At 36.0% G+C, this 18,406-nt stretch overlaps 1 protein-coding gene across 4 annotated transcripts in view; it reads right to left on the bottom strand.

Moving 5' to 3' along the window:
* LOC124082214 (alpha-fetoprotein) overlaps positions 1–17,884 on the bottom strand; it is a 51,328-nt gene extending 33,444 nt beyond the window's left edge. The window contains exons 1-10 of one of the 4 annotated variants that reach the window (XM_046428675.2): positions 17,712–17,884; positions 16,579–16,629; positions 16,277–16,328; positions 15,995–16,136; positions 14,113–14,324; positions 11,516–11,648; positions 8,431–8,528; positions 7,345–7,474; positions 2,817–3,031; positions 1,298–1,430 (exon numbers count right to left, since the gene is read on the bottom strand). In XM_046428675.2, coding sequence (XP_046284631.1) covers positions 1,298–1,430; positions 2,817–3,031; positions 7,345–7,474; positions 8,431–8,528; positions 11,516–11,648; positions 14,113–14,324; positions 15,995–16,136; positions 16,277–16,328; positions 16,579–16,629; positions 17,712–17,796 — 1,251 coding nt within the window. In that variant the 5' untranslated portion in view covers positions 17,797–17,884. The remainder of the gene's footprint in view (positions 1–1,297; positions 1,431–2,816; positions 3,032–7,344; positions 7,475–8,430; positions 8,529–11,515; positions 11,649–14,112; positions 14,325–15,994; positions 16,137–16,276; positions 16,329–16,578; positions 16,630–17,711) is intronic. The other 3 variants (XM_046428674.2, XM_046428676.2, XM_046428677.2) reach the window with 3 other exon arrangements.
* Between the last annotated feature and the right edge of the window lie 522 nt (positions 17,885–18,406).

The raw sequence follows: 18,406 nt of genomic DNA, 5'->3' as shown, positions 1-18,406 counted from the left end.
TAAAATTTCCACCCAATTGTGCAAGGAGTTGACCTAGATTTTATTCTTAGCACTGTCTCTACTACCTGTGTGATACCAAGCAAATCACTTGAATCTTCTGAAATCAGTACTCTTGTTATGGTTTAGGTATTAATTGCCCCCCCAAAGCTCATGTGTGAGACAATGCAAGAAAGTTTAGATGTGAAACAATTGGATTATGAGAGCTTTAACCTAATCAATACATTAATCCCCTAATAGATATTAACTGAGTGGTAACTGTAAGCAGGTAGGGAGTGATTAGAGGAGGTGGTTCACTGGGGGTTGTGCCCTTGAAGTTTACATTTTGTCCATGGTGAGGGAAGCTCTCTTTCTCTGCTTTCTTGTGGAACCATGTCCTCAACAGTTTTCTTCCACCACATCCTTCTGACATGATGTTCTGCCTCACCTCGGGTCCAGAGCAACCATGTCAACCATCTATGGGTTTAGATCTTTGAAGCCATGGACCCCCCAATAAACTTTTCCTCTTCTAATTTTGTTTTCAGGTCTTCTCTATAAAGTGTGCTTGGTAATTCAGGCATTACTTATCATGCCAGGCTATAGTGAAGATCAAATAGGACACTCGTTGTAAAGCTGTTTGTAAATTCTAAACATCCATGCTCCTTCAAGTTGCTATAGTCATAGTAATTATTGTGAAAAACTAACAGTGATGCAATGAGATGGGTGTTTCCATACAGGAGACTAAATCATCTTCCCTAACCTTCTGAGAACAGTGAAGTCTCAGGTGTGATTGCTTGAGGCCAGGCAGGACAAAACGAACCTTTGTACACACAACTCTAGACATCTATTAATGTGTAAGGCATTGAGCAGGAAAAAAAAGCCAGAACTACCCTATCTTAACTCAAAGATAACTGATAGGCTGATGAGAAGATTTTTAGGCTGCCAGCTTTTCCATATTAAATGCACAAGAGCTTCTACCTGTGAACAGTAAGGTTTCTGGCTTGGAAAGGGAATATCTTCTAGGGCTCCATAAGAGGTAAACTACTCATACTCAAATGGGATGCACTCTCAAGCTACCTGCTACTGTGCTGAGCATACATCTATAGACACTTAAGATTGCTGAGGTTTCTGGAAACAGTCTGTAAGGCAATGACTCACCCAGAGTCACTAAGGTAAGATGTTAGTGCTTGCAATTAGCTAGAACATTTATAATCATCTTACAAAAATATGGCACTACTAACAGCACTGGAATTTTTCCTATTTGTAATCACTGATGAGAAACACATTTAAAAAAAAAAGAAAAGAAAAAGAAGAAATTTACCACGTGACTATAGCATTCCAAAGGTTTTTCTAATTTACAACATTTTTCCAGTAAATTTTTATATTTTGCTTCTACTCTTAAAATGACTGGAACTGCCAACTCTGGATGTCTTCTTGAATATTCATAGAGAAACCTGTATTGTGTAAAATATATTGGAAGTTAAACAATAAAATTCAGAGGCCATGAATTTACTTAAAACAAACAATAATTACAGTCATGAAGTCTAACTAACTCTAAGGCATGTAGAAACCTTGGGAAAGTGGCAGAGAAGTTTTATTTTGAAATCAGAAAACCAAATCAATAAATAATATGACTTTTCCAAAGTCACGCAGTAATGAATGGCAGAATCAGAACTTGAACCTAAAACATACTTGTTCACTGGTAGTTTCTGGTTCTGAGTCTCTACTTACTTTCACTGGAAATTAATTTCAAGTGTTTGGGTAGAATAACAATCATTTTTCCCTGTAATCTTTGAGGCTTTTTTTTTGGGGGGGGGGGGGGAATAGAATACTCTCTAGGTGTTGAATCACTGGGTTCACTTATTTTCCAAAGAAGCCTTTAAGTGTGAACAGTTTATTCATAATCTACACATTCATCTCATTCACAAAAACAAAATTGGATTCTAGAATGTTTTTAAAGGAATTATAATATTATGAAGGTGCCTTTGAAGTTATCTTGTCTAACCACCTCAAACCCTGGGGAAATCCAGTGATTTTTACCTACCATCCACAGCGTATGCATGTCAAAACTGGGATTAGAACTCAAGTCTCTTAACTCATAAACCTTGTTCTTTTTTACACTAGGACCTATGCCTGTTGACTTTGTAATTTTTTAATGGGTACGTTCAGATAGTGGCATCTAATTTTATTAGCCAGTATAAAATACAATTTTGGACATACAGTTAAGGTCATTTTACAATGGACTTTGAGGAAAACTCCAATTCTCCATTGCTTCCCAAAGTGACTTTGAAAATATTTCAACTACATAGCAATATCATCTTGATACTATGTATTGAAATCAGTTTGCCTTTTGCACAAATTAGCATGTACTTCTGAATGGACACCGAAAATGTTAATACCCCTATTCTCTAATCTTTAAAAACTACACCATGGATTTGATAGTGGATATTAACTAGAAGAGTTGGCCATGTACATAAAATAATCTGAAGCTTGTGCTCATCTCTAGTCCCTAAGAGTAAAGCTTGCAAACACTGGGTGTTTTTGTTTTTGAAATTCCTATATTAGTAGTCAACCTTCAAAAAATCAAGAGATTTTTAGCTTCTTTCAATGCAGTAGACTCAACATCCCAAACCCACATTCCCACATAACTGTCTGACTGGACCTAAATAGCCACTGCCAACTTTGGAATCCACAAAGCATTTCCTTTTTGCCCAAAGCTCCCACTCGGCTACTCAGTTCCATCACCGACTGGGCCCCATCATGATTCAAATTTGCAACCTCATCTACAGAATCCATATATACATATTCCATCCTTTAGATTTTACAAAAAGCTATATTACTCTTGTAGAAAGTCATCTTGGTTGTCAGTGAATCGTTGGCATACAAATTGGTCTTCTGTAAACCTGCTGAGTGGCAGGGATGAAAGGTCAGGTTTGTCCCCATTTCCTGTGTTGATAATGCATTCCCCTCGGAATGGCGCTGGAAGTTCACAGCACTGAGTGATCTTGCTGGATAGGGCAGCCCATGTAGAGCAGGTGTAGTTCATAAGCTGGCTCTATAAAACAGAGAAAGGAGGGGGACTTTTTTGATGGCTTCATTCCGGACTTATTTTTTTATTGTTATTAGTAGAAAACCAGGGGAAAAATTGGTACCTTAGAGGGCTTTATCTGTAGGCCAAAAAGGTCATTTATAGTTACTCATTTTAGAAAGACATACTCACCTATTTGAACTTACTCAATTGTCACAGCTCTTTTTAACATCTAGCGAAGAACATATGAGACAGACTTTATTATTGTTTCTATGTTTAGCCCCCCAAAAATACAAATGAAAAATTTTACTGTCTTTCTATTGTGATTCTTTTTGAGGGATTCCAATTTAGGAAGCATTTTGTCCCTGAGTCACATCACAATTTTTATTTTATTGTATACATTCTATATTACTATCACACTTACATGTTTACTTATATATGCATGCAAATAATTGGGTGTGTATATAAATAAGCTAGTCTCTACATTTAAGTAATTTGCAATCTGGCTGGAGAGTCAAATAATTAAATAACAATCCTAATACATTATAATTTTAGATGTTGTAAGACAAGTACACACATGCTTCGTTGGAAGCAAAAAAGAGAGATTGGCAGTTCAGACTGGAGGGATGTCACAATGAGGATCTTGAATGATTTGAGTCTTGAAAGACAAATAGAAATTAATTTGAAGCAAGTGAAGAGGAAGATAATTCTGGAATTATTTATCTTTATATATAAAGAATCTTAAAGGTACAAAAGCATGACATATTTGCGAAATGGCATATATGTAGGGTGTTTGGAAGTCATTGAGAAAATTTTGTCAAGGAATGATGATGGGTGAATCAAATCAATGATCGGACAGACTGAAGATCTACTGAAAGGTAGAATTCAAAATATTTTAATAAATAATAAATAAGAATTAAAGGGGAGTGAGGAAAAATAACCTAGGATATAATATGGGATAAGGTTGATGATAGTATAATTTACTGAAACTGATATTCAGGGGAACTATCGGGTTTGAGGAGTGTAGTTAAAAAAGGGAAGCCAAGGGCTGAGTAAGGAGAGCAGCTGTTCAGGGAACCGGAGCTGCCTATTAAGCTTGATCAAGATGACAACCTCCCAAAAGCATGGACACCTCGTGGCAGAGCCTATGGGGGAAAGCCAGTGAGGAGCCTGACTTGGATTGGCGAAGGCCTGGGCAAGAAACTGGAAGAATATGTTGTCCTTGGTCAGTTTCTGGTGATAAAGAAAGATGAAGATCTCTTCCAGGAATGGCTGAAGGACACATGGAACGCCAATGCAAGCAGTCCCAGGACTGCTTTGGGTGCCTTCTTGTGATGTTCTCTGGGGGGCCCTCCATCCCCAGCCCCATTATCAAGTCTCCAGAGTTTGCAGCTGAGTGAGGGCTCCTTGTCCTTTACAAAAGAAAAGATTGCTGTTGTCTTTGGGAGCTCTCTCCCCTCACCATTTCAATCTTTTTGGAATTTTTGCTCTTGCATGCAACTCCCTTTCTTTCCCTGCCAGTTCCATGGAAACCATTAACCAGCCTTTCTGATTGGATTCCTGGCCCCTTCCCTCATCCCCACCTTCACTTCTGGTTGGTATGATGCCCTTTGTCACCTTTTTGGCATAGCAGTCACTGTCCTTATAAAGGTTTTTAGATTAATAAAGTCAATGGACTTCAAAATAAAAGGGAATCCAAAGAGGGCCAGGGTTGCATGTGAGGCACTAGGTTTGATCCTCAGCACCACACTCAAAAATACAAATAAATTTTTAAAAGGTAGTGTATCTATCTACAACTAACTAAAAAAAAAAGTTTTAAAAAAGGAAGCCAAAGAATTTGATATGGATATATAGAGTTCAATACGATGTAAGGCATCTATGAGACATCTACAAGGAGATTTCCTCTAACAAGTTGGGGGTATAAACTAATGACTCAGGAAAGAAGAATAGAATGAAGGTACAAATCTGAGAGTAGTAACTTTAGTTGAAACTAAATTATGAGTCAAGTGTGCTTCAGGGAAAGTGCCTCAGTTAAGCAAGCACCATGCTCTCGGTGGCTCAACAAACACAAGGTCATCTCTCTCCAAAAGTCCCATCAGGGAGGAAAGGTATATGTCCTCTAGGCAGTAGTTCTGGGAAGTTGGCTGACAGAGGCTTTGCCATATCCAACCTGTGCCTTCCAATGTAGCCTTCAGCATTAAAGTCTACCAGGTATTGGGGGGTATTGTAGAATATAGCCAGGAAGTTTCTATGGGTCAGACCTAAAAAAGGTATAGACCACCTCTGAACAAAACTAGTTTTGAGACAGGCAGGAAATACAGTTCATGGCCCAGCAACCACCCTGGACTGTGGAAAAGGAGCCTGAATCCTTTGCCGGATAACAACATCTGGAGCAGAACATATAGGGTAAGAAAAAGAAAGGTCAGCTGATACTGTGGAGCACGCCTGTGATCCAGGAGGGTGAGACAGAAGTATCACAAGGTCAAGTCTAGTCTCAGCAACTTAGCAAGACCCTGTCACAAAATAAAAAATAAAAGGGCTAGAGATGTGGCTCAGTGGTTAAGCATCCCGTGGGTTCAATCCCCAGTACACAAAAAATTAAATAAAATAAAGCCACTAACACATCTGTCTAGAATATCAATTTTTAAAGGGTAGTAAAAAAGGAGAAAAAATTTGATAAATGAAACTGTAAGAATATAGAAATTCCAAGATGAAAAACTTTTCCCACCATTTATTGTGGAATAATAAATTGTTGCATTGATTGACAGATAAAATCATAAAGACAGAGCTATCTTGACTTTGCTACTTCCTGGCTCTGCAACTTTATCAAGTTGCTTCATCTCTTTGTATCTCAATTTTCTAATCTATAAAATGGGTTTAAAAATAATACTTGGGCTGGGGATGTGGCTCAAGCGGTAGCGCGCTCGCCTAGCATGCGTGCGGCCCGGGTTCGATCCTCAGCACCACATATAAAGAAAGATATTGTGTCTGCCGAAAACTAAAAAAATAAATATTAAAAAATAAAAAATAAAAAATAATAATACTTGATATGGCTGTGGGAATTAAATGAATTGATATTCCTTAATATCAAATAACAGAGCCTAACACAAACTAAATGCTATAAAATGGTTTATCGAATAAAAAAAGTTATTACTATACAATCTTAGTAAGTTGTTCCTATAGTGCTATGAAATCAGGGAAAGAGAGAGAGAACCTAATTGAATTGTGTTGACTGGCTGACATAAAGAATGTTAAACTATATTAATTTATGTTACTTAATATTTAATATTAATGTTCATTACAGACATACTGCTTTGTGACATAATGCTGTAAAATAACATGGTAGGATGCAATGAACTCTACAAAAAAATAGTGAAAACCTTCTTGTACAATGTTTATAGTAGCACAATTTTCAATAGCCAAGCTAGCCAAGCTACAGAACCAACCCAGGTGCCCTTCAGTAAGTGAATGAATAAAGCAAATGGAGTATTACACAATGGAATATTAATCAGCCATAAGAAGAAATGACTTTATGACATTTGCCAGTAAACGGATGGATCTGGAGAGTATCATGACAAGTGAAGTAAATCAATCCCCAAAGACCAAAGATCAAATGTTTTCACTGATAGATGGAAGCTAACCCACACTAGGTGGAGGGGGTGCTGGAGAATAGATGGTCAGTGTGTAGACAAGGGGATTGAAGAGAAGGGAGGGAGGATGGGAATAGGAAAGACAGTGGAATGAATCCGACATGACTTTCCTATGTATACATGAATATACCACAGTGAATCTCACATCAAGTGCATCTACAAGAAATTAATTTAAAAAAAACTGTAGGCAAATGGCATAAAGATCAATATAGAGAAGAGATGAGAGTGTAAGGAAAGGAAGGGGAAGGAGACGTACTGGGGTTTGAACTAGAACATGATACATTCCATGCTTTTATTATTAAAATGGATTCTATTATCATGTATAACTAAAAAAACCCTAATAATAATAATAATAATAATAATGAAATAGGGGCTCAGAGTATACTTCAGTGGTAGAGCCCTTGACTAGCATGTGTGAGGGGCCCTGTATTTCAACCCCAGCAGCAGCACAGAAATAAACAAACAAACAAGCATATAAGTAAATTAAAATAAAAGAAGTAAGAAAGTAAACAAAGGAGAGAGGAAAAATTACTACATGAACTGGGACCAGAGAGGAGGGAGACGGCATTCTACTGATAATATTGAGAAATCATCCTTATTTTTCTAGATCAATTATTTACCACTGTACCATTATTTAAGAATTTAAAGCTGTTTAAAGAATAAAGTGAGTTTTAGGAAGAAGGTTCTTACCCTACCAAGAGCACACGCAACTGTGTTTCCTTCACAGCAGGTCTCATGCAGATTTTTAACATCAGTGGTCAGTTTGGCAACTTCAGAAAAATTAGATTTAGGTTGTTTTTTAGTGAGCAGAACCAATTCCCTGAAAAGTAAAATAACACATTTTAAACAGTATTTTGAACTTTATCATTTCTAAAATTAGTTCTAGTTCATCAAGTAACCAAAAGAAGAGAAACGTATTTGCAAATGTGAAGAGAGAACATTACAAATGCATTCTACTCCTTCAGTGACAGCAGCCAGAGATCAAGTCACAGAAACAAGCAATTAAACATCATGTAAAATATGGCAATTTTCATCATTTTAGTGATCTCTTAAAGAACTTGAGTTGCTTAGCTAGGCAATGAAATGCAAGGCTAGCTAGGCTTGGAAATGTCTGACTTCCCACTTAAACCTTGTCAACATCAAAGCAGAGATTATGAGGCTGGATCCCTTACTTCAGTGGACAAGAGAATAACTTCCCTGAAATCTCTCTGGTCTTTCTGTGAAAGGATAACTGAGCTCCCAGGAAGTTCACTGTTGTCCTAAATTAGGGAAGAAGGCAATGTAAGGAAGATGCCTGTCTTCATGGGTTAACTTGGACAGAAATGTCATCTGGACCAGAAAGGAGGCAGCTGAGCAGCATCAAATTCTCTATCTCCACCCTCAAAAGCACTCCTCACTTTTTCTATTTTACATGATGTTGGAGCCAAAATCTTTCCTATCTTCCAAAAGAAAAGAATACCTTTTGTCCTCTAACCTTTAGCAGGACAAATTTTTTAGTAAATGCCTGTATCTGAATGTCCAAAATCTTTGGTTCACTGAAGAAGAAATGAAGGGATTGAAGCAAATGGGAAAACTTGAAGCAGGAGATGATGGGGGCAGTTGGGTATTATGCAATTTCATCCACAGCCTTGTGTGCTCTATTTGAACAGGCAAGTAACACATTTAGAGAAAGATGCCAGGTTTCTATTGACAGACACTGCTAAGTGAGAGGGTAAATGATTTTTCAAGTTTAGTCAAAAGAGCAACAAAGTCCACAAATCCACACAGATAACTTACACAGCTTTTGCTACTTTGTGGTTGAATTTAACCCCAATTTCACATAAATGATGATGTCTCAAAGATATTTCTCTAATGTATTTTCTGATGGGTTCTAGCTGTAAATAGAGAAACAGTATATCAAAGAAATATGATAGCAACAGAAAACATTAATCTCAGAATTAGTAAAAACCAAGGAAAGAAAAATAAATATTATATATCTTCTTGAAATTAGAAAGTCTTCCACTGAATACTTAAAAGAGGCAAAACGTAAAAGCATTAATATGGTTTTTCTTGGGAAATAGAATCTTGCTTCCCTAGAGATCACTTGTCCCAGAACCTCAACATTTGGAATATAAATGAGAACAAGAAAGTGAACAAATAAAAACTTGGAAAGTCACCAGAATAAATTTCAATAATGTCTTACAGTTGTATTTTGCTTTTATCAAAGTTATTAACCTTGCCATCTTGGACAAGTCTCATGCTGCTTAACTAAAATGTGCCCAGTTTACAATATCTATTAATTAACTTCTCCTCCACATGTTCTTCTTTTGTTTTTATTTGTTTTTACAGTACTGGAGATTGAACGCAGAGGCTTTTACCCCTACTCACCTACATCTCTGCCCCTTTTTCAAATTTTGAGATGGGGTTTTGTTAAGTTGCTCAGACCGGCCTTGAACTTGCAATCCTCTTGCCTGAACCTTCCCAGAAATTTGGATTATAGCCATGGTCACTATGCCCAGCCAAATATTTATATTCGTTTACCCAGATTTCTACTTTTGAAGCTATCACAAATTTCCATAAATAAATAAAAACATAATTATGCAAAAATAAATGCATACACGTTTTGTTATGATAGCAAAATTTTGAGAAAATAAAATAACACAACTTCAGAGTGACAGTTAAATAAGGCACATTATTTTTGAGAAATTTATATTTCTAATGAAAACAAGTATGTTTAAGCTCTGATAAAAACTGTATGTTCGGTGTGATCACAACCATGTTTAAAATAAAATCTGTGAGGAAATCTGTGAACAGAGGACATTATTATTATTAAAAGCAAATATACCCCAATTGTCATCTCTATGTGGTAGAAACAGAATATTTAAAAGTTTCCAAAAAGTTCTATATTTTCATTTAAAACATTATATTGACCATATATTATTTTTTCCTATGAGTAACTGTGCCTTACAGTGATATTTTCAAAAACAAGACAGATAATGTATATAAAGGTAATATTCAAACCACAAAACTATCATGATAATAATAGCTTGACTTGAATATTATCAAATACAACTTAATTTTATTTTATAATCAATTATGGATTGTTATTATTTTGTTGTATCACACTCATTCAAAATCAAATGTAATTGAGATTATCCACTTTCCCATAACAGAGTTTTAACTCATAGATCCCATTCTCTGATCATAGACATAAGTTTTACACAATTGATTGTGTAACTTTTCCTAAGGAAGCAGCAAGAGTCACTAGGAACAGAAATCCTAGCAGTTGCCACACTATAAATATCACCAAGTGAGGAAGAGGGGGAAAGATTTCTTAGCTAACTTACAGCACCTGCTTGTGTTTAACAATATGGGGAAATTTAGGACAAATCTCCCCTGGAAAAAATCTAATTATAAAAAACTTTATAATTAAAACATAAATACATGCAAGTTATTTATAAAATTCACCTCCATGGGGGCAGGGAACATCCTTCAGAAATGCTGGGTGTTGAGATATGTCTCTACATGATAACTGGCTTTGGGTTTTTAATTAATATGAAACCAAAAGAAGTAAAAATGACTATCTTGCTTAGGAATTTGGAATAGACTTCCGACCTAACTGGAGTTTATCAAGAGAAGAATGAGGAGGGAAATAGGAAATATATATAAATAGATTTAAGGAAAACAGCTACAATCATTGAGTACTTAGCCTATGCAAGAAACATCATTTAATTTAATTTCTGATAGACAAGGAAAAGCTGATTAAGAGAAATAAAATTGTCCTATTCTAAAATATGAGGTTTAGAGGAAATGAGATAATTTCTCAATGAGAAGTTCAAAGAAGACAGCAAGGAAAAAGTGGCACTGCATTTAGTCTTGAGGAATTCATCAAAATAATTGCTAAACTAATATTCATTTTTAGCATGACTTTTGGAAAATTGACCTAGTATTCCTTCAGTAAAATAAAGATGATCACTTTATGTTAATATTTAGAACCTTTAGTGAAAATGCAAAAAAAAAAATGCCTTTACAATGGAACTACTTACTGATTCACATCTATACAATGAAGGAGGAAAGGCCACATAACAAAGTTGCTTGTCAGATATATATTCCAAAGGTGGCTAAAACAACATCTCATACCCCATGTTCTTACAAAGAGATCTCAACAATCCTCCCATCAAGAGGTAAGGTAGGTGTATGGTCCCCTCCAAATGGGTGAGGTTTCATAGTGTGTCAACCAGTAGAGCATGGCAAAAATGACTTCTGACACTAGATATAAAGGACCAAGCAACTTGGTCTTTATCCATTACACAATGCCTTGAAGCCTTAAGCTACAAGTCAGCATCCAACTGCCCTCAGGCTGTTATGCTATGAGGAAGCCCAAACTTACCCAGGGCAGAGATACTGCATGGAGAGACATTTGATATTTTATAAGAAAAAAAAAAAAGATGGCAAACCAATGCCCAGTGCTTCAGCTTGCAGAATCCCAGATGTCATGTAAATGAAGCCACATGAATTATCATGAGCCAAAAACCTCCAGATGAGCTATTTCCTGAATTCCTTATCCCCCGAAATTATAAGAGATAGTTAACTGATAGTTATTGAGTTGTAGGTGTTTTATTATGCAGAAATAGTGGCTGGAATATTAAATATTTATTATTTATTAGGAAGTAATATCTATGTTATAGTATGCTTCTCAAATCTTAATGATTGGATGAATTTCCTGCGTATCTTGTTAAAATGAAATCTGTTTAGTAGGTCTAGAGATCAGCTTCCAATTTTGCATTTCTAACAAGCTGCCAGGGGATGAGTATACTGTTCATCCAGAGTCATACTTGCCATAGCAAGGCCCTAAAAAGCCATTGGCCTGTGTCTATTATACCTTTATCTGCAGGCATTCGGTCTTATTTTCCTCTTGACAACATGACTGAATAGCTGTTTTGTAGCAAGCAGACATGGTCAGGATAGTGGGTCCATATAAGTATGGATGCCTTCTAGAAATTTCATAACTGTACCTGTAATTTGACAAACACAAAATTGTATAATTTGGAATTAAATAATTAATGGTGATACTATTTCTTAAAAACAGAATTCATTTCGTTTTATTGACCTGAAACTTCTAGAAATGCATAGTGATTAGGATGAAATAGCACACTTTGCTTAAATGCTTCACATCTTCACTATGGACAGATCACTGTGAGGTTGGTCAGACATTCCTTGAATGCCCATGAAGTGACCAAGGCCTGAGGGAAAAGAAAACTCAGTAATATAACCTCCCACTTTTTTATAGAGTGGAATGTAGAAAGTTCAAGAGTCTAAACTGAATTGTAAACAGTGCTGCATAAGAATTAAATTTAGAAGAATTGACAGGTACACAGAAGTCTCTTACGATCTTTCAGAAGTTCTTTATGAGAGTTAACACCATTGCCCTTCAAGGTGTGTTGTTCAATGCATTCATTTGTTACTGAATTCCCAATAACCATTTCCTCTTACTAGTCTTTAAGGCTTATTCAAGACCAACCTGCTCACACATGCAAATATACTCAACAAAAGGCAACATTACAGATAAAAAGTGATTTGATGCTCACCCAAATCCATTTTCTCTTCCTGTGTGCACAGGAAGACTACCTTTCCAGTCTCTCTTCCACTTAAATTGAGAACATAAAACTGAGTTCTGGCTGATAAAATATGAATAAGTATTCTATCTACCCCTTCTCAGCTTGGCCATTCAGTGCTTTGTGAAATTCCTAACTATCTTTCTGTTGGAAAGATAGTTACTGTGGAGGAGAATGGTCAGGATTTGAGGTGAGCTGGAAAGAGCTGAGCTATCAGGTGTCAAAGTAGCCAAGTATGACTAGAAGCCAAAATTGAAGTAACAGTTACACTTTTAATCATTTACCAGCATCATAAAAAAACAAGGGCTAAATTGAAGAAAGTGCCAATTTCCCTCTGTCCCATTTTTTCCCATGTGCCAGGGAAAAGGATCCAGTGGATCAGCATAGATGTGGGGTCTGCTCATCCCTGAGGGAGTCCCCCAAAAAAGGCACCCTGGAGCAAGAGAAAGAGGAAGAGGGAAAAGGCTGGAGTGGAAAAAGTCAGAGTAGAGAAATGTCTTCAAGTTTCTCCTTTCATTCCCTAGTAACAGGATTTACGCAGAGGTACACTGGCAATGCCTCTGCAGAAGGTCCTCTAGAAAGAGGTCTTGAAACAGGCAGCTGAACTAGAGGTGCAGCTGTGGGTGGGAGCATAGCAGCCACATGGCAGTCGAGGCCTGCGTCCTTGACTGCAACACCCTTTAGACTCTGCGGTGCACTGGCTGTGTGCCCAGTCCGGTGCCAGGAGGGACTCTTTGAGATGGCCAGTTGTTGGGCATGAAACTGTGGTCAATGATAGCCTATGTTAACACTTTAATAAATGAGTAGTTAAGCTCATGTTTGGATTCCCAGCTGGTCTCCCCTAACATGAGGCATGCTGGAACTTGCTTGACTCCTTTATCCCCGAGTCCTTCCTCCCTAATGTCTGATACAATTTAATTCCTTCTTGAAGTTTCAGAAAGATCCAGAAGCATTTCTACCTCATATGGGTGAAGTAAAGGAGTTTAAGCCATTCATCATCCAGTTGCCCTGTCTCCTATTCATGCCTGGTCTGGATTGCATGTCTAAAACCTAAAATCAAATCACTGCTTTGTTTCTACAGTCTATCATCTGCCTTATTCTTCATGTCTGAGCCTGTCTTGACTAATATAGCCAGAACTGCATTCTTTGAGAGTCAAAGTTTCATATTTCCCAGTCCTTTTCTGACTGTAAACCCCAATTGCTTGCTAGTACCCTCTTCAGACTCATCATATGAATGCTGTGCCAAGTAGGACTCCAAATTATGAGCTCAGCAACATATTTGCTGGAGTGCTATCCGCTCCACATGGAAATTACAGAGCCAGGATTTTTTAAGTTGAAAACTCATTTCTATCTAACCTACAACTGCTGATTATTTCTAGGCTCTCAATGACAGACTTTTTCTTCATGCTTGTCAGATAACCTCTCTGCTACTTATCATTGACCCTCCCTAATGCTGGTCCCTATTACCTGGTCTCTGTCTCTACTTGTTTATTATGCTATTATGTTTTGCCTACTTGGCTGCCTATTTGACTATACCTTCCAATATCATTTGCTGTTAATCTGCCTAATCTAGCTCTCAAGAAGACTAGTCTTATAGGTCCTATTCATTTTTCTTTTATTTCACACAGAGAGATTTTTTGTCCTGTTGTCTCAATAGAATAGTAATTGTCATTACGAGGGAGAAATATATATATATATATATATATATATATATATATATATATATATAGTGTCTCAAATTTTTAATTTAATTCCATGTAATAAAACATTGTATCCTCAGAGGAACTTAAATTTAAAAAATAATCTGTCTTCAATGTTGGAAAATACTCTCCTTCAGAGACAATGTCAAATAAAGATGGCTTACCTCTCCTTCATGGTCACTTGATTTTCTTTGTCCATTTCACAGATCATCTCAGGCTTTAGACTTTGGAATCTATCCTTATGATCTCCATAATCTTTTTTATAGAATAAGAAGCACTTGAGCCTTGCTGTGCTATTTGTATTACAACAGTTAGTAAACAGGTGTTTGGCAAGCATTCCTTGGTTGTCACAAATATGCTCTAGGAAGCTGGTCATCTATAGGAAGAATGATGACTTAGAGGGAAGAGTCTATGTAATTGACACTCCTAACTGCAGGAAAGTTAAGAAATTATTATAAAGAAGAAGAAACTAAGTATATAACATTAAACTAGTCCCTAGGTGTAGCTCTTTTGAGCAGAAGTCTTTTAGTTTCGAGGACTTTAACCTAAGTTTAAGTCTAAATTCCCAAATTTGGACTTTAACCAAGTAGAATTTTTCATTCTCCCTTTTCCAAAGCAATTGTTTCATTTTCAAACAGTTGAGTTACTAAAATAAATAAACATAAGCCAGATTGTTTAGGCAAATTATATTTATTTTTTTAAACTCATCTATATTTATCATCCTTTAAAGTAGAATGTGACTTTGGTACTACATTTCCATTCATAAGCCTTACTCTTGAGTTTTTCAAATGGCTTTATAACACCCTTAGGAAGGTTTATAGTTTTGTTTCTCTGAGTACTTTGGAAGACAAGCCCTGTGGAGGGTTCCTTCCATCCAGTTACTTCAGTTTCACATACGTCTAAGGCACTGGTACATGCAGAATTTGTAACTCTAGGGGAAGGGAAGTTTAAAAAGTGGATCCTAACAAAATGAAATTCAAAGGGCAAGGTATACATAAAGAGAAGGATTTGCCAAGAAATAGCTTTCATTACTTCCAAATAGCTTTCATTACTTCTTTAGTTTTGTTTCCATGAGAACTTATTTTGGGAAATGAACTTTGAAGTAATGTGTATTTGTTTTCAAATATCCACATGGAAATACAATAATTTTGGTTAGCTTTCAACTACTTTTAAGTGGCAATAAATGTGTGGGATTCAGGAAACCTTAAGTGACATTTGTTTTCAGATGTGAGGGATAAGAGCAGAAACATGTCATCTTTTGAAATGGAAATAAATAGGAATCACAATAAAACAGTGACACTATAAAATGAGACATTGATAGAAGAACCTCATTTCAAATGTGTTTCGAATGAGACTGATGACTTTTCTGTCTATTCAGAATCCAGTAAAAAGATATAGGTAGGTTTTAGCCTTAAGAAGATGAAGTTTAAAAAAAATGTAGATAAAGAAGAAAAATGGTTTACATTTTAAATTATTTAGCATGAGAATAATGGATCAAAATGTGTGTTGTAAAAAGAAAAAAAAATGTGTGCTGTAAGACCATGTTGGTGTTTATCAAGAATCTCTTGAGGGAATCCTGATTTTGAGGGAATTTGCTATCACAAGAGAGACATAGTTTATAAAGAAATAATAATAATTCCCACAACTCTTTACTAACTGGGAAAGCAGTCTGTAATATTATTCACTTCTTTCTTCTTTTTTATGTCCTCTCAGAGACTTTTTATAATTAATACTCCAATTTCCCAGAATTCTTTAAATGTGGATGTCAGATAATAGTGCTTAGAGACTCAGTCAGAGCAACCAACAAGTTAGCACATTGTGCTCAAGGTATAAATCCTTCTCTTGAGGGTTTGGTTCTCAGAATCTGATGTCCGAGGATGAACTGATAAAATGTAGGTTTATAAACCTACAGATATTATGTCTGAGCTGTGACTCTACATATTCTTGCTTTACAATCCCCTACCTAATTATAGCAGCCCACTCTTCATAGCAACACCTCTTGTTTACAATATAGTTTTAAAAAGAAGTAGTCTATGATTCACCTACCAACTGATGAGCACATTCTGTGGCTGACACATGTGATTTAAAATTCTTGCACTTTTCCACAAGATCTAGTAACTGTTGAGCCACAGTTTGTATTTCTTCATAAGTTGCTTTCTGAAGAAACTGAGCAATCATAATGCTGGTACTGAAACATATTGGTGATTGTTAAAGATAGAATCAAACCCTTTTTCTCTGTTGTTTTTTATTATATCACTGTTGCTTCACCCCAGCCCCAAAACTGTATTTTTAAATTTCAAACAAAAGAATATTAATGATAAAACTCACAGGTCTTTTAAATTCTCTTCCACATAATTTTGGGTACTAAGATGCTGCATGGCTGAAAAATAAAATTTTATTTGCTGATGAACTGGGTGCTTGCAACTCCCACATTCATTTATTGAAGTCCTAACCCTCAGAGAGATGGTATTAAAGGTGGGGACTTCTAATAGGTCATGAAGGGGAATGTCTTTTAAGCAAGGCCCAAAGGAGCTCATTCTTTCTTCCTATCATGTGAGAACATAGCAAGAAGGCATTATTTATGAATCATACAGTGAATTTACACAAGATACAAATATAAGAGTACTTACCAGATCCAGAATCTGCCAACATCTTGATATTGGACTTCCCAGACTCCAGTACTGTAAAAAATAAATTTCTGATGTTTATAATCTTCTCAATTCATGGTATTTTATTATAGCATCCCAGATGGACTAAGACATTTAGAAAAGAGGAAAATTTCCAGATTTAAATCTCCCTTTAAATTCTTCAATCTGTATTTACATAATAATAAATTTTTGTATCTATTCTTAATTGCCATAATGAATAAGATGAATGACCAGAATATGTTTTCACTTGTCTTTAAACTGTTTTCTATGAATGATTTATTTATATTCAAACATATTGTGTAGCTGAACTCTATCATTGGTCTACAAATAAGCTGCATATGGTTGTGTTGACACTTCAGAGTTAATTAAATTTGATGATTTGGTTATTAAACTCTTTAATTAGATGTTATTAGCACACCCACAGTTAAATATTAGCATGGGAAACAAAACTGTAAACATTAACACCTTGCCAGGCTTAATTTGATAGAGAAGATGTCTTACACCTCGGATTTGCCCACCACGCTACCGTAAACAGTGTCTTCCTTCTTATACTAAGAGCTTCTAAAGGACTTGGCAGCTATTTACTAAATAAACATACTATTATTAGTTGCTATATTAAGATGAGAAAGGCTTAGGAGAGAGCTATCCTAAGTTCAACTTCTATTTGTAGAAAATATCTTAAGCTCTGTGAGTTTATTTCTCTAGCTGTAAATGTACATATCATATCAGGTGGTCAAGATTAAATAAAAGTGTGAAGTACCAAACATTGGGTTGGCACATAACAGATACTGAATAATGAAGCTTATAATGTTATTGCTGTTACCATTCATATTATTTCTCTGCCTAAACTCCTTTATCCAATTTCCAATATTGGTTTGCTTCTCTGACCTAAAGTGAAAGTAAGGCTAAAGTGAGATGTTCGTGTATGTTTTGTCTTGGTGCATTTCCTTTTTCTGACTTCATCCCACACACTAATGTTCAGCAATTTTCAGTGGTTCTACTGACAGCATGACTGCTGAGACAGTAAGTCTTTCCACGTGTATTTTCATAGTCATTATGCCTACTTGCCTTAGCCTTACACATGTGATGTGTAGGTTATCAGTAGGATTTCCTACCTGCATGTAGTAAGCTTGTCTGAAGAATTTGACATTTAATGTAGCTGAAGAAAACAAGAAAACATATGGGTTTAAGAGTCTTCATTATTTCAGATGAATCTTTATGGAAGATGTTCTGTCATTTGAAAGAAATGAAGAATTTATTCATATTCTTTTTGAGGATTGACTGTTAACAATTAACTTTTCTGGCTAATATTTTTTTCTAAGTCCACTTTGACCCTAAAGAGAATTGAGGAAATCCATGACAATGAAGAAATATTATTGATGGATTGAATTCTTTAGTGACTACTGGATATTAAAACAAGTCATGTCAATCTTGTTTGTTCCAAGATTACAAAATGCAGGCCTCGTAATAAAATAATAAACACCTTTGGTAAATACTAGTCTGCAATATCTTATTTCCTAGAAATTCTTATTGACACGTACAAAGTTCTGAAGTGTCAAGGGAGACAGTAAACATGTGCTACCCTAGCTTAAGTAAATGGTCAGGGCCCAGGTGTCAATGCTGGGCATATTTACAAGACCCTGGAAAAAGAGGAGTTTCAAGTCCCACATGCATTGGGAGCAAATCCAAGGAATTGGGACCTAATTTATTAAATGCTTACTATGGATGAGAGAGATATATTTTCCTGAAAACAACCCCCAAATCTGTTATTTAGACTTGGAACATATTAGCTTTTGGTTGAGGATACAGG

Source organism: Marmota monax, unplaced genomic scaffold (genome assembly GCF_021218885.2).
Source record: "Marmota monax isolate L192 unplaced genomic scaffold, Marmota_monax_Labrador192_F-V1.1 WCK01_AAM20220418_F8-fsc00132, whole genome shotgun sequence".
In the NCBI taxonomy this organism is placed as follows: domain Eukaryota; kingdom Metazoa; phylum Chordata; class Mammalia; order Rodentia; family Sciuridae; genus Marmota; species Marmota monax.
The sequence above is the reverse complement of the archived record's forward strand: the minus strand, read 5'-3'. Positions and strand labels throughout refer to the sequence as shown.